The sequence below is a fragment of the Taeniopygia guttata genome, chromosome 21 (genome assembly GCF_048771995.1).
Source record: "Taeniopygia guttata chromosome 21, bTaeGut7.mat, whole genome shotgun sequence".
Taxonomy (NCBI): Eukaryota; Metazoa; Chordata; class Aves; order Passeriformes; family Estrildidae; genus Taeniopygia; species Taeniopygia guttata.
Window position 1 is genome coordinate 7,658,784 of NC_133046.1, and position 14,274 is coordinate 7,673,057.

At 42.1% G+C, this 14,274-nt stretch overlaps 1 protein-coding gene across 4 annotated transcripts in view; it reads right to left on the reverse strand.

Moving 5' to 3' along the window:
* CDC42 (cell division cycle 42) overlaps window positions 1–14,274 on the reverse strand; it is a 29,862-nt gene that overhangs the window by 1,655 nt on the left and 13,933 nt on the right. For 2 of the 4 annotated variants that reach the window (XM_002194333.7, XM_030289320.4), the window contains exons 2-5: window positions 13,334–13,475; window positions 8,947–9,019; window positions 5,648–5,757; window positions 5,355–5,552 (exon numbers count right to left, since the gene is read on the reverse strand). In XM_002194333.7, the coding sequence (XP_002194369.1) occupies window positions 5,355–5,552; window positions 5,648–5,757; window positions 8,947–9,019; window positions 13,334–13,438 (486 nt within the window). In that variant the 5' untranslated portion in view covers window positions 13,439–13,475. Of the gene's footprint in view, window positions 1–370; window positions 1,223–1,987; window positions 2,059–5,354; window positions 5,553–5,647; window positions 5,758–8,946; window positions 9,020–13,333; window positions 13,476–14,274 lie in introns of those variants that run through there. The other 2 variants (XM_030289321.4, XM_012570472.5) reach the window with 2 other exon arrangements.

Genomic DNA, 14,274 nt, shown 5'->3' on the forward strand with positions numbered 1-14,274 from the left:
TGTGCATCAAAATAATTTCCTTAAGGCAACTTTTATGAGTAACCAGCTACTCATACTTCACATGCTAATGACAAAGTAGAAAGTGCTGCATTCAGATGGAAGAACACAACCTGGAGCATGCCTGTGACAACACACACCGCTGTGTCAGTGGAGGAGAGACAAGGTAAGTATGCAATTATAATCTTGCACAGTACATGCTCTGGTCGGGCATCCAGCCCTAAACACCCCAGTGTCAGAAGCAGCCAGGCAGAGCCCAGAAGCTACCACAGTAGCAGAGAAGTCAAGCTGGGAGTACAGAGGGGTACCATACACTCTGTTAAGGATTAAACTGGAGCCAGGAAATGCAACTTGAATAAAGTTTCATCAGTCATTTATACAAACAACTGCAATTTTTAATTTCAAAATTTAAAGACAAGCTACAATTTATGTTTTTTCCTTAAAACAATAAAAATCAGAAGCATGAAAGTAAGCAGCAGCTTTACATCTTACAGTAACAGACTTTAAGGATCTATTATTGAAATGAAGAGCTCTATCATGTTAGTGAAAGCCAAAATTTTAACAGTTCATAAAGCAGTAGCAAGTACATCAATATTTCCTTCCCCCCAGGGACTGACAGATATTCCACTATAGCACAGACAGTCAAAGCAACAGCAAATATCTCACTGCACACAGGAGAACCAGAAAACCCTTCACTTTACAGCATCATTTGCAGATCACCAGTTCAGGTACTTTTGTCATGCAAATACAGTTAAGAGTCACAAGTAGAAATGGAAAACACACAGATTGTTTCTTCCAGTTGGATTCAGGAAGATCAAACATCATCTCTTATTTTTTGGTCGTTCTTTAAATAACAATGTAACCAGATCTTTTCCCCAACAGCCTGAATTATAAAGCTAGCCACACCTGGCAACCCAAGCAGCAGGGAGTTAAGCGAGTCCAGTTCACGTTCCACAGTCACAATGTTTTACTAAAGATCTCAAGTACTGTTTTCAGTCCAAGAGCTAATACAGAGGTTGCTCTAAGATGGTAAGCAGGCACAACAGCTTTCAATCAAGGTGGTTTGATTCATTTTTAACCGGGTTTCTACAGTAGTGGGACAGAGGAAGCAGCAGCAAGAGGGGAAGAAGAAAGTTTAAAATATACAGCACTTCCTTTTGGGCTGAGTTTCCGGAGGCTCGAGGGCAGCTAGGATAGCCTCATCAAACACATTCTTCAGACCTCTCTACAAGACAGAGGGGAGGAGAAAAAACAGCAGCTAGGTTAGAGGATTAGAGAAAAACAAGCAGATACAAAGAGCATTCAGGAGCAGGCTGAATTCACAGAGGCAGTAAACAGATTTACTTTGCAAAAAAACAAAGTAGATCCCAGGAGAAAATCTCATTAAATAACCCAAAAGTCAACGACAGAGACAGACAGAACATGTGACAGGCCAAGTTAGACAAAATTAACATTCAGAAGGGCAGAGGCACAAACACAGCAAGAACATAGGGGAGGGGGCCACACAAATGGTGATGGTTTTCACACCAGTGCTGTACTACACTGAGGGAGTTTACAGGGGAACAAATCAAGCACACAGCAGCTTGTCCCAGCAGGGGGACCTAAAAGGTCAGCTAAACCTTTTGTCATCACCTACTGTGGATAAGTGAACACCTCGGATGCACAGACAATTGCTCCCAACTCCCCAGATCCAGAGCAAAGGGCTCCAAACAACTCCTCTGCTTTGTGAATTCAGCCCCTGAATAACTGAAGGTCTCCAAATGGCTGGGACACACATTCTGGGATGGAAGCAGGACCACTCTGGTAAGCCATCATCACAGACAGTCACTCTCAGTCTTTAGAAGTGATGCAATACCTTACCAGTGCTACTCTGACACTGGGAGCCAGCATGGAAATGGTGCATTTCAGTTATTCAGTTTAGTTGCCAAAGCAAGTGTAACCACAGAAAGACAGGAACAGCGTTATGAATGCAACAACTGGGATCTATTACCAGAAAAGCAGTCACAGAGCTGCAGGACTCTGCAGGGGTTACATCAGAGCATGGAGTATGCACTGTATTTGCTGTAAGCACAACAGGAACAGTGCAGGGCGTTACCACTCCCACCCAACTCTGCTAAGTTACACATCACATCAGAAGTGAAACCTGGCTCAGTTTAGGCTAACTGGACTCGCCTAAATCTACTGTCATGAGTGCACCTTTCAAAAATTCAAGAGAACAGCTATATGACAGCTGAAGGCAACCAGAAAAGCTTCAATTACATCCTGTAAACAACTGCAATCTGTGCAAAACTTAGACTTCTTTTAAGATCATTCAAATGTAACTGGTTTCTCCCTTACAGGTTATACTGGATATATCCCTTTTACAAGAACTTTAATCTTGTTTTACTGAAGCACATACATGGGAGACCTCTAAGGCAGTGCCATCTGAAAGCATTAAAGACCATCACATAACATGCAAGATTATACTTGAAAGAACAATCATTTAAGGAAACTACAATGTACATTCTGTACATCCTCCCCAGAAATTTTTCTTTAAGTGAGTTGCAACTCAGGCTCACAAAAGAGATAAAGAATTCAGATAAATAACACCTCTGAAGTCTATATAGTAATTAGATTTAATTTCTCTGTGAGAATAAGGCTGTAGCATAAAATCAATTATGTACTGTTAGACAGATGAAGAACGCAGGCAGGGCAAGAGTTAATAAAACAATTTTACTTAAATTCTCCTATTCAGGGACTACTCTTATTTTCGTATTGCCTGCGACAAATTTGTTCAGCAGTGCAGAATTTGGAATTTTTTTTGAAGGACCTAGCAAAAAAGGGAAGAGGATTTAAAAAAAAGACTGGGACAAAACTGTTCTGAAAATGGACCGGGGTTAAAAACCTGGATGACCAAGAGTAACAACATGAAGGGAAGAAACTGTGTTCAATACCACAGGCACACAGGCCTGTTAAAATCATGACTTTTGTGTTACACTAGAAACAGGCTGAGATTGGGTTTCCTCTGTTTATGGACAGCTTAAGGCACTTTATTTATCTGTGTCAAAAATGGTAACCCACCACCAGGAGGAAAAAGAATTCAAATTCAGCATTCTCTCTGGTGTTAAGTACCAGGATTGGGCTTCAGAAAGTCCAGACACATGTACCCAAGAGTAACAGAACTAACAATCGCTGTTGTTGCAATCTGTCAGTCACCCTCTCCTAACAGCAAAGCCTTACCTACTTGTCACAGTGACACTAGGCCATTTTGTTAAGAAAGGCTGGAGACAAACACTGAAAATGCCTTCATCACAAAAAGGGATTCCACAATCTGAGGGAAAGGGGGATAGAACTTGCTCTCCAATGGAGCAGTTATCCAAACTTGGGGAGAAGATTATCTTTACAGAAGAAACTCAAAAACTCAGCCTCTTATGACTCATATAGTACAAAAACAAATAATGCCAGCTCCATGATTCTATGAGTATTTTCTACAGTGGTGTCAAAGTAATTTGTAGATTAGTTGGGAAGAAAAAAAACACCCTGGACTGCTGAGGTGAACTGCACAGACAGCACCCAAGGCAAAGAGACTAAACACCTAATTGAGTCTCACTTCAGCTGAAATCAGCTACTATAGCATTGCCTTGCAGGTAGGAAAATAACCCTCCAGGCCAGGGAAGCAGCTGCCTTCTGTGTTCAGCAAGCCGCCAGTGAGATCACTGCAGGAGCTCCACACAGCCCTCTGCAGATCAGTTACACTGCTGTTCACCAGCTACTGATGACAGACCCAGGAAAAAAAGTGTTTTGTGAGTCAACAACAAATGAAGGGAGAAGAATGGAGCAGATGCAAACCGACTAGTTGTCCAGGTGAGAAGGCTTCTGGATCCCAGGTCACTCCTGACTCCTAAAATCATCACTTGGTATACAAGCACTAATGCTCTGCAAGAAAACTCAGGCTGAGCTTCCAAGTGCACAAAGTTGTTCACTACAACAGATATAGCTTAGTCTTTCTGGAAATAGAAAGAGATAAACACTGACATTTTTTGTCATATCAACTCTTGCTCTGGTAATTCTAAGTGATTCCATGCAATTTGAGCAGACACAAGCTCAAGTCCAAAGCTACAGAGGAAAGGGTCTCAGAAGGCAATACAGGACAAAGGCCCTGGCAGGTATTTACCAACTAGCAGGTTCTACAAACTAGTTAGCAGCAGCATTCAGGCTGTGACAGACACTATCTAAAACAGTATTCTGGGGTTGAACAGATCCAAAAAAAACTACAGCTCAAGCATAAACAGCTCTCAGCTCGTCTGTGGGCAGTTAGGAAGCATGGCCAAGACCACCTTTTAATCAGGGATTCCCAGGATAAACAGCAGCATGCCTCACCACACCACCTCCAGTGCCAGTGTCTTTGTTACAAAAAAGCTTGAGGATTCTAAATGGAAGAGTAAACATGCAATCTGGAAAAAAGGGGCAAGATAAGTAGAACTTCAGGATTTGTGAAGTTTGGTAATCATTTTGTGCTCAAGGAGATGAATGCACAACCTGACTGGAAAGAGTGAGAGGCTTGATACTGTGCACCCCTGGTTCCATGCACATCAGAGAAGAACAAATTCTTTACAGACCAGTATTAACGAAGTTGTTCAAAGTGTTATAGTCAATTCTGCAAGAGTAAGAACCTAGGATTAAGCTCCCAGAGCATCCAAAGTCAAGGCAATAGGTCAGCTAGTCAGAAAATGGCTCCCACTCTAGTGTTCCTCAGTTCCTAACTGAAAACACAGTTGAGTTTCTTGCTCTTAAATCAGCTACTTTATTTGGCTTTCAACTCATATTCACAAGTTATAAACATCATGTAAGAACTGTCTTGAGAACTATTTGACTGTTACTTTCTGTTTTAATAGAACTTCTATCTGAAGGAAGGACACAGGAAACAGCTTACCACCAGCTGCACAAGAAGAGAAGGCAGCTCTCAACTATGAAGGTTTCCAGTCTTCAAAGTACCAGCATTAACTTTAATGAGAGGCATTTTTTTTTCCTTTGCCTGTTTGTTTCAGTAGTGAGGTGCACTCTGTGTCCCAACTCAATTAATGTCCATAATGTACCTTCTAAGTTTTCAACAGTTATTTTTCTCCAGCACAGAAGCAAACACACTAAAGCACATCCTCCTCCATCACCCACATTAGGCCTAAACCACACAGGCTGACTTTCCTTGTACCACTGCCAACTCTCTGTGCCTTAGAACAACATGACAAAGAGAAAGCCACACTGTAAATAGCAGAAACAGATCTTACACCCCTTCACATCCACACTGAGTTGTTTTTCCCTGAAACTGAAAAAAAGTATGGAATAAAAGCAAGCAAAAATGGTCAAAGACCAACCCTTACCTGCGTAAGTGCAGAGCATTCCACATATTTTACAGCCTTCAGGTCCCGGGCCAGCTTTTCAGCAGTCTCTGGAGTTATGGGCTTCTGCTTGTTCTTGGCAAGTTTCTCAATTGTTGAAGGATCATCTCTTAAATCAATCTGGGTCCCAACAAGCAGAAAAGGAGTCTTTGGACAGTGGTGAGTAATTTCAGGTACCCACTAAAGACAGAAGAGACACAGCATTTGTTACTAACCACCTAAGATAAGTCCTGACATACTTCAGCAGCTCTGTTTTCATGCAGAATTCAACCAACCTTTTCTTTCACATTTTCAAATGAAGAAGGAGAGACCACTGAAAAACAGACCAGAAATACATCTGTCTGTGGATAGCTGAGGGGTCGTAATCTATCATAGTCTTCTTGACCTAGAGAGGAGGAAATTAACACTGTATTAGACCCAGACAACAAAATCCTGCCCTTTACAGGGAGTCAGAATGCACATTTCATCACAATAACATGGCTGCGATTAATCCTAACTCTTAAGCAAAGAGCCAAGCATACAGTGAACTCAAACATTTGAAAAAAATCTACATTTCAAATCCAGAATTCATTCAGTTGCTACGTAACAGTGAGCTGCTCAAAGTCACAGGAAAGCTGGGAAGCCTCCAATACATTTTGAAATAAAACACCCTTGGACTGCACAACATTCTGTTCAGTTATAAAGGAAAGTTGCACAACGTTGATCCTGTTATAGATGAGGTCCTCTAGTCCATTCATTATAACTATTACCCCATCAAATTTCATTACCCTACAAAAAAACCCCACCTCATTGGAGGGGAGAAAAAAATAGTTTTGCTCACAAGAATGTTCTGACTTATGCTGGGAGCACTGAGGGAAGTGCCTCCAGGCATAAGGAGGAGAATGCTGCTGGTACACATGACCACGACCAGGCCACCCAGCAGTATTACCCTAAAACCTCACCAAAGTCCCAGCATGGGCTGTGCTTTGGAAGAAGCCAGCCTCCTCCCTTTGAGTCCCTTTGGGCACACAGTCTCTGCAAGGCACCATTAGCACTGATCCATCAGCCTGACTGTCCAATTTCATTCTTAAACTTCCTCCTGCCCGATTCAGCAGCACTGCTTTTAGAAACTTTATTTGGCACTGAAGCTGCTGCACTTACCAGCAATGAAATTTGAAACACTTATTTAAAATGTCTCAGATTCCAACTAATGCTGTCTCACTCATCATACAGGACAAAGACCTACAAGATCTTGAAGGAACTGACACAAAAGCTGGGACACCTCAATGGAGAAGACCTACGGTTTGAAGATGGAAATCTAGACAGCTCATCCTGTCTATTGAGCTTGGCTGGACACAGAAGAGTGAGCACTGACCAGAATCATAGTCTCAGAATGGTGTAGGGTTGAAAGAACCTTGAAGATTATCTCATTCCAACCCCCTGCTATGGGCAGGGACACTTTCCACTAGATCAGGTTGCTCCAAGCCCCAGCCAACATGGCCTTGGACACTTCTAGGGATGCAGGGGCAGCCACAGCTTCTCTGGGCAACCTGTGCCATGGCCTCCCCATCCTCATAGGAAATAATTTCTTCCTAGCATCTAATCTAAATCTAAAATATCTTGTTGTAATTAACAGACTACTCCAAAAGTCTGTCTTCCAAGTGCAAGCTTAAAACAAAGACTTGGGTTTTAATCTGAGAACTAGCAATAGGGGTTTCCTATATCGCTAAATTTTGTCACTTGTGCTGGCTGCTATTTAGAAAAAGCATGCAATCATTAAGAACTAATACTTTCCCCTCAGCAGTCCAGCTCTGGAAAGAAAGCCTTTACATTTACAAGTGCACAGAGTCACCCGTATGCATTAAAGTCATTTGGTAATGTCTCAAAATTACTAGCTGGATCACTGCTCATGCTGATAACAGAAAATGTGCGTAACTACACACACAACACTTCTCAGAAGTCTGAACCCTCAGCTGGAAAACAGGCAGAGAAAGACCCAACACAACCCACACAGGGACCGTGCAATGCTACAACTGCCATGGGACCATCAAGATCCCTACAGCAGACCACACAATGTGTGTCAGGAAGGAGTCTCTCTTTTCCACCTAACTCTTCATCCATGAACCAGAGAGCTTACAATAACAGGAACACAAATCACACTTGGGAGGAGAACATGGAGAGCTAAGCGAAGCCATTCTGAAGAATACATTCAGTACAGACAGCTCAAGGTACAGATGCAGTGCCAGCTGCAGGCTGAGCTCTGGGTGTCTGGGAGCCCCAGAAGAGCTGGCACTGACCCTCTGCTCAACGAAGGGCCCAGGGACCCGTGGCACAGAGATACAGTAGGAGCCAAGGACTCAGCTGTGTGACAGCCTGGTCAGAGAGCGAGAAAACTAGGTAAATTCTCCCAGAATCGGCTTGTGAGACTTTACAGAGTTAAACAATGATAGCTTATTATTATAAACCACCTGTTTTCCTCAAAGATTGTTTATAAGAAAGGCATTTTGTTAATTAGCCAATCATGTGAAAGCAATCTATCTAGACCGATCTGGTCTATCTGTATCAGAACAATGTATAAGAATAGAAAATTCAAAGTAAAGCAGCTATGCTGTGCAAACCAGCCTTCTGGTGAGTCTGTGTCGTTTCTTACTCAACAGCATCACAGCTGGAAGCCCCCAGACTTTCAAACATACGCTGTGAGGGATATAAAAGCCCACAATTTGCTTTGTTCAGGATCTCTTCCCAGAGGCACTAGCTCAAGCTGTTATTTTGGTTTTTCACCAAATAAATTTTAAGGCTCTGGATGCCTGAAGCATCTATGGGAAACCTGGGGCCGAGGTAGTAAGGGGACCTTATCTGACTGTGAAGTGTGGTGCACATTGAGAATCAAGCAAGGCACCGCCACTACTGGGTCACTGAAATTGCCACTATGAACAGGCTTCAGTCCCAGCTCAGGTGGTGAAGTGTGACCAGACGGCTAAAAAGGAAAGTTTCTTTAACAGCTATAGGGTTTAGCTGGGAACCTAAGATTGTTTCATTAATCAAATTAGATGCTAATGATGCATGTAAGAATATGCTAGGAACAGATTAAATTATATCAGACAATTTTAGATGAAAGCTTATGAACTAAGTTCTCTAGAAGGGCTCTTTTGAAGAAGAGTTGCTGCCACATCACTTCAGTATTATTAGGCAGTAGAGACTGAATATCCAGCAGCTGAACCAGTTTCTACCATTTCTTGGTAACTTTTCACACATGCAAAGCAATGTTTAACTGTTTAATCACCGCACATTTCTCCAGCCTAAAACTGAGATGCAGCTTAAATAAGAGGCCAGTGGATTTTTTAATTTTTAAAAGCAAGCAGTGAGAGGGCTTATCAAATCCACTCCATTACTTTATCCGCATTAAGGATGCAGAGACGTACACACATTTAAGAGGTTCTAATATTAGTCATTCTGTCTTGACAGAATCAAGAGAGATTTTCCTCTTCTACTAAAAAAATCTCAACAAAAAAACTCCAACTGTATGTCTTCATGTTCAACATCACCTCAGGTAAATCTTGGTCAAGTACAATGACACAAGCACTTGGTTTCTCACCTGCAGTATCGAAGAGGCCAAGGGTATAAGGCTCTCCTCCAATCATCACTGTTACAGCATAGTTATCAAAAACCTGGCAAGAAAAGAAACACATGTTTAAAGGAGACATGACTAAGCCATATCTCAAACCATCATCCTACCCACCTTGCCAGAGTACCTCTGATTTGAACGAGACACCTCTACAGGAAAACAGAACCATCAGGCTTACAGTGCTATTAGCACTAATACCATTAACATATGGAATAGAGATACTCCAGCTGTTTCCATGACATACTCAAGCAGAGGCATATAACATACACCACTGAATAACACATGGTAAAAACCACTGAGCAAGACACCTACAACAGTGTTTGCCTGCTACTGCAAAGAGGTTTCCCGCACTGCCACGGAAATTTCAAACTTCAACCTCAGTCTGACACAGTAAACACATCCTCAGAAGGATAGAACAAGTAAAGTCAGCCCTGCCCTTCAAGGGCACACAGTGATGGAGCTGCATCTCACAGTACTTAAATCCTCTGAAGTCCATATTTCTGAATATCTAGGGAACTCTATTATAGGGTCCATCCTTTCAAGAGGGATTTATCCTCCATCTTTGAAGGAAGCAGTATCTAGTAAAAAAATCAGTCTGTGTCAAATTCAATCTCAAAGGAGAGTCTGGCTCCAGATACCAAATTCTACTGCCTCTGCAACAGCGCCTGGCACAATAGTACTGCCCTCCAGGACGTCACACAGATTAAAACCAGCACTACCCAGTGTTTCACACACTAAGTGGTTTACAGTACAACTGAGCACAAGCGCCTACCCAAAAGCTCAACTCCAACACCCACCCACCCAGGAGAGCACTGTCTGAGGTCAGCATCCTTCATTCCAAAAATGATGTTATCTTCAGAACCACAACAAACAGTATTGCAGAAACTACCTTTCGCAAAAGATCCTCCCTGCTAAAAAAAAAAAAAAAAAAAAAAACCAAAAAAAACCCACCAAAAAAACACAACCAATAAAACCCACCACCTATCCCCACAAGTTGCTGCATGGTCACTTGGGGCCAGTCAGGATCTCCAAAGAATGATGGGGAAATTCTGCTTCCTCACAGAACTGCAGCCTGAGCAGCCCTCACAGCTGACATAAACCCCAAGAGGAAAGAGGTCAGCAGCCACCTCAAAGGCTTTTCATGGAAGTGAGCAGGGAGTGATGAGGAAAACAAGTAGTCACATGCATCAGGTGTTAATATAGTACGACTTAGGTCCTTGGAAAAAAAAAAAAAAAAAGCAACAAAATTTGATGTAAGAGCAGTGAGACTGTACTTCAAAGCTATACTCCCCAGAGTTCAGATGTCTCCTTCCCAAGTGACTGCCCTGGTTAAAGATAGACCTAACAATACCCTAATTTTTTCAGCTTTTCACAACTTACAATGACTGAGAAAGCAACTACGGCCACTGCACACTGCATATCCCCAGAACATTATCCAGAAGCAGAAATCCACTTCCCACACTATTTTGAATTAGGACATACAAGATTTTAAAGCACTGCAAGAAGCATTATCACTCCTCCCCACTACCTGCAACCCAATCCATCAAACACTGCACTGGGTTTGCCTTACTGAGCACGCAAGAAAGTGTCTAGCTCCAAATGGAAAGTATTCACGGGGCACATTGACTATCCCATGACTGTACTGCTTCAAGACCTCAAAAGACAGATCAGGATGAAGACTCTTCTGTTCCTAGGATCATAACATGGAACCAGAATGACGAAAGTTAGAGCATTTCCTCTTCCACGTCAGAAGATGATCAGCAGCTCAATCACCCAGCAATATCCCCCCATTTTTGCTCAGCTACCACCTGTAGCTGCCCTTTCAGGGCAATATGCATGTCTCCTTTCATATCTTTTTGTTTTTAAAGTTCCCTATCTGCAAAATTGGAATTTTTTTAATTTCAATATTTTTGTCAAGGTACAGCTTCTATTGAAATGTTTGGGGTAGAGCCCTAAGAAGGACAGGGTTATGACACTGGTCTTCACAGAAACCAGGCAACTGTAGTCCCACAGTACAATTCACAGACAACTTCATCCTCAGTTGTGCCAAAATGGCTAAAAAACAGAGCCCAAAGCAGTTCTTGCCAATGCCAGACAGCCCATTGCAGCAACTGGCATAAGCTCTCATGGGACAGGACTCACACTTGAGCTGTCACAACCCAAACATTGCCAGTGCCTTTCCAAAGACGTGCCCCTCACTGCCTTGATTTTTGAGAATAGTAACAACATCAAAAACAGACAGGTAACAAACTATGCGCAGTACCACCATGAAACCCATCTTCCACTGGGAAATATCCTCCCTGAAGAGAAAGGACTGCAAAACACAGAGTCAAATGAACAAAACTATTTATCAGTCTGAAATGCTATGCTCTCCATCCATAGTGTGGCCAGGACACTGCAGAAGAACAAAAGTATCCGTTCTCTCTGTCCATTTATTACTAGAAACATTAGCTGGAATATCAGAGGTTACATACCAGTTTCCAGAGTCTGAAGTATGCCTCTAGGCTGTTCACAGAATTAGGAACGGGCCTCTGATATCTCCAGAACAGTGAGTTCCTCAAGCAATGAAGTTCAGAGGTAAATAACATTTTGGAAACATGAGGCAGATTTAAAACAGATTTAAACTATACAGAAGCCTTAGCACACTTTGAACACACTTCATTGGCAATTAACTTTTTAGCAAGTTTTCCACATTCCTTGCTAGCAGAGATTTACAGCTAGTAATACTGTGTGCAAGACCAACTTGAAGGCTTTCAAAACACACATTTTAAGATTATAACATTTTTCAGCTTAATCACTTCCCTTAAGGGATAAGTATAGACACAGCCACTGCTGAACTCACTAATCAATTACATTTTGCCTTGATTATAAGGAACAGCTTAAATAGGACAAGCAGCCTTTCACAGGTTCAGCACAGAATGTGGCTGCCCTACAAGCATCACATCGGGATACCTGACACCACTGAAAAACTTAAGAACGGCAACACAGTTTCAAATGCCACTTCTCTACCAATCCATAACAGAGCCCTTAAGAGAGGCTGATCCTGGGTCTCCATGCTTACCGCACAATCCATAAATTCCCAGTAGTGGCCACTGCCTCTACCCTGAACACTACAAGATTTGGGAGTCCTTCTACCTTTAGCTCCTGATCTACAGCTAAAGACAAACATTTTTATTTTGTGGAAGTTTGTCCTACCCAGGACAAACCTTGTATTTGGCAAGTTGAAAAAGTCTGGATAGCATACAAAGCCGATATCTCAAAAAGACGTGATGATGAGCAGTGCAACTTCTTCCCCACAAAGAGAAGACATTTTTCTAAAGTCCTATTCCAAAAGAACTATCAGGCAGAGCTACCTGGCATCTCAAAGGAGCTACCTGGTCTTCTGAGTTACTTTGTAACACAGAGAATATTACCAATCCCTTCACTGGCAGATGCTCTCTGTGATGCATTTCCACATCCAAATTTGTTTGAGATACATAGATAAACTCTACAACTTGCATTTTAATAGAAGATGGCCTTTTCGGTCCATAACAGAGAAAATTAGTAAAAAGAGCATCCAGCTGTCAGTCTCTTGCAGCAACTTCACTGAAAACTGACCCACCTCAGTGGCAGTACACTGATCTTGCATACGCAATATTAAGTAGAAAAGCACCTTTCTAACAGGAAGACCATGCCCATGCCTCACAGGCAGTCAAACTGCTCTCAACTTGAACTTTGAATAAGTCAAGGGATTCAGTATTTGAAAAAACTGAGCCTGTGAAACTCAAAACAGTTACTTCAACGTAGTTAAGGACTATGCATACATTTGCAAATACAAAAGAATGTGATTGCGTCCAAACACACTCCTCATACTTAGCTGAAGTTAACCAACCACCCTCCATAGTGAGGATGAGAAAAATGAGTGAGGAAAATGAGCCTCAGAAAATGTTAACTTAGTCACGGACTATTCTAGCAACATGAAACACTCCCTTCCCTAAAAACAAAGATGCAGCAGGAAGTGAGAGAACAACTGGAAGAGCAGGTGTTCCTACTGCCTGCTCTCCACTGGTCTGCAGTTATTCGCACTGCTTATCTCACTCACAGAATCCATCCACAAAGAAAACGCAGATTCTGCACAGCAGTCAAGTAGCAAGGACTGACCATAAACAGGTGAACTGACTAGCACTACCAGGTGATATGGAAGGCAGCAGCAGAGAATCAGACTGACTCTTACTTTTCCATTCGTATTAGTCAGTCTCCAAGAGGCTGTAAGAACAAACATTAGGGCATGCATGCCATCAAGGTTAGTTCAGAAGGGAACTCAAGCTACCCCACTCCATCATGCCCAAAGAACAACTTGAGCCATTCTCACACTTACCGTTGGTACGTATTCCGACGGGAATTTATTTGTTGTATAAGAAATTAAGAGACAGGTTTTACCAACAGCACCATCACCCACTACTACACACTTGATCGTCTGCATTGCTGTAATCTACTAGAATATCAACTCCAAAGAGAACCTAGAAGAAAAAAAAAAGATACATGTATTTAGATGTTTCCTGCATGCACTAGATAGCCATTCACATCACCTTTGACAGGAGCCCAAACTACTAACAGCATATTTGAGATATGAAACATGATATTCCTAAATGATCTGGTAGATCCTTTGACTCCACCACATACACAAAGCTACTCACATTCATAAGCAGAAAAAATTTTGCCTAGTTACCTAAAGGTGGGCAAAAACACACATTGGTTTTTCCAGACTCGATTTTTTATGCATGGAAGCATCTAGCCTCAGATGCACTGGAAGCTGAAGTGTAAGCTCTGGTCTTGAGAGCTGCTCAGGAACACACCTGCCTTCTATAGAGTTCTCTCTGGAGAGCAGCTCAGTGTGAGACACACCAGAAGAGTTTATGGAATAAAAATTAACATTTACAGACAGAAATAAACATGATTATTTTTTTCTTTCCCTGCCTTTTTTAAGACCTAAGCACCATTTTACATTTTTCCGGTTAGAGTTGCTAGTTAACACACACCTTTATGCATACTGTGAAGTGTTAACAGCACTGAGGACTCAGCAGGGCATTCAGATCCCAAGGGGATGGGATTACTGTTCAGACACCACAAAATCCAAACAAACCCAGCTACTCCAACACTGTCTCAGCAAAAACTAACGTGAACTAAACCAGTATGCATCACCAATATCTCCTCCAAACTGCTAGCTATCTCCAGTGTTGCTCAGCTGTTTTTCATCTGTGTATTACTTTAATTAGAGGTGTACCAGGCATCTGGTCATGCTTTCACATAAATGTGTGA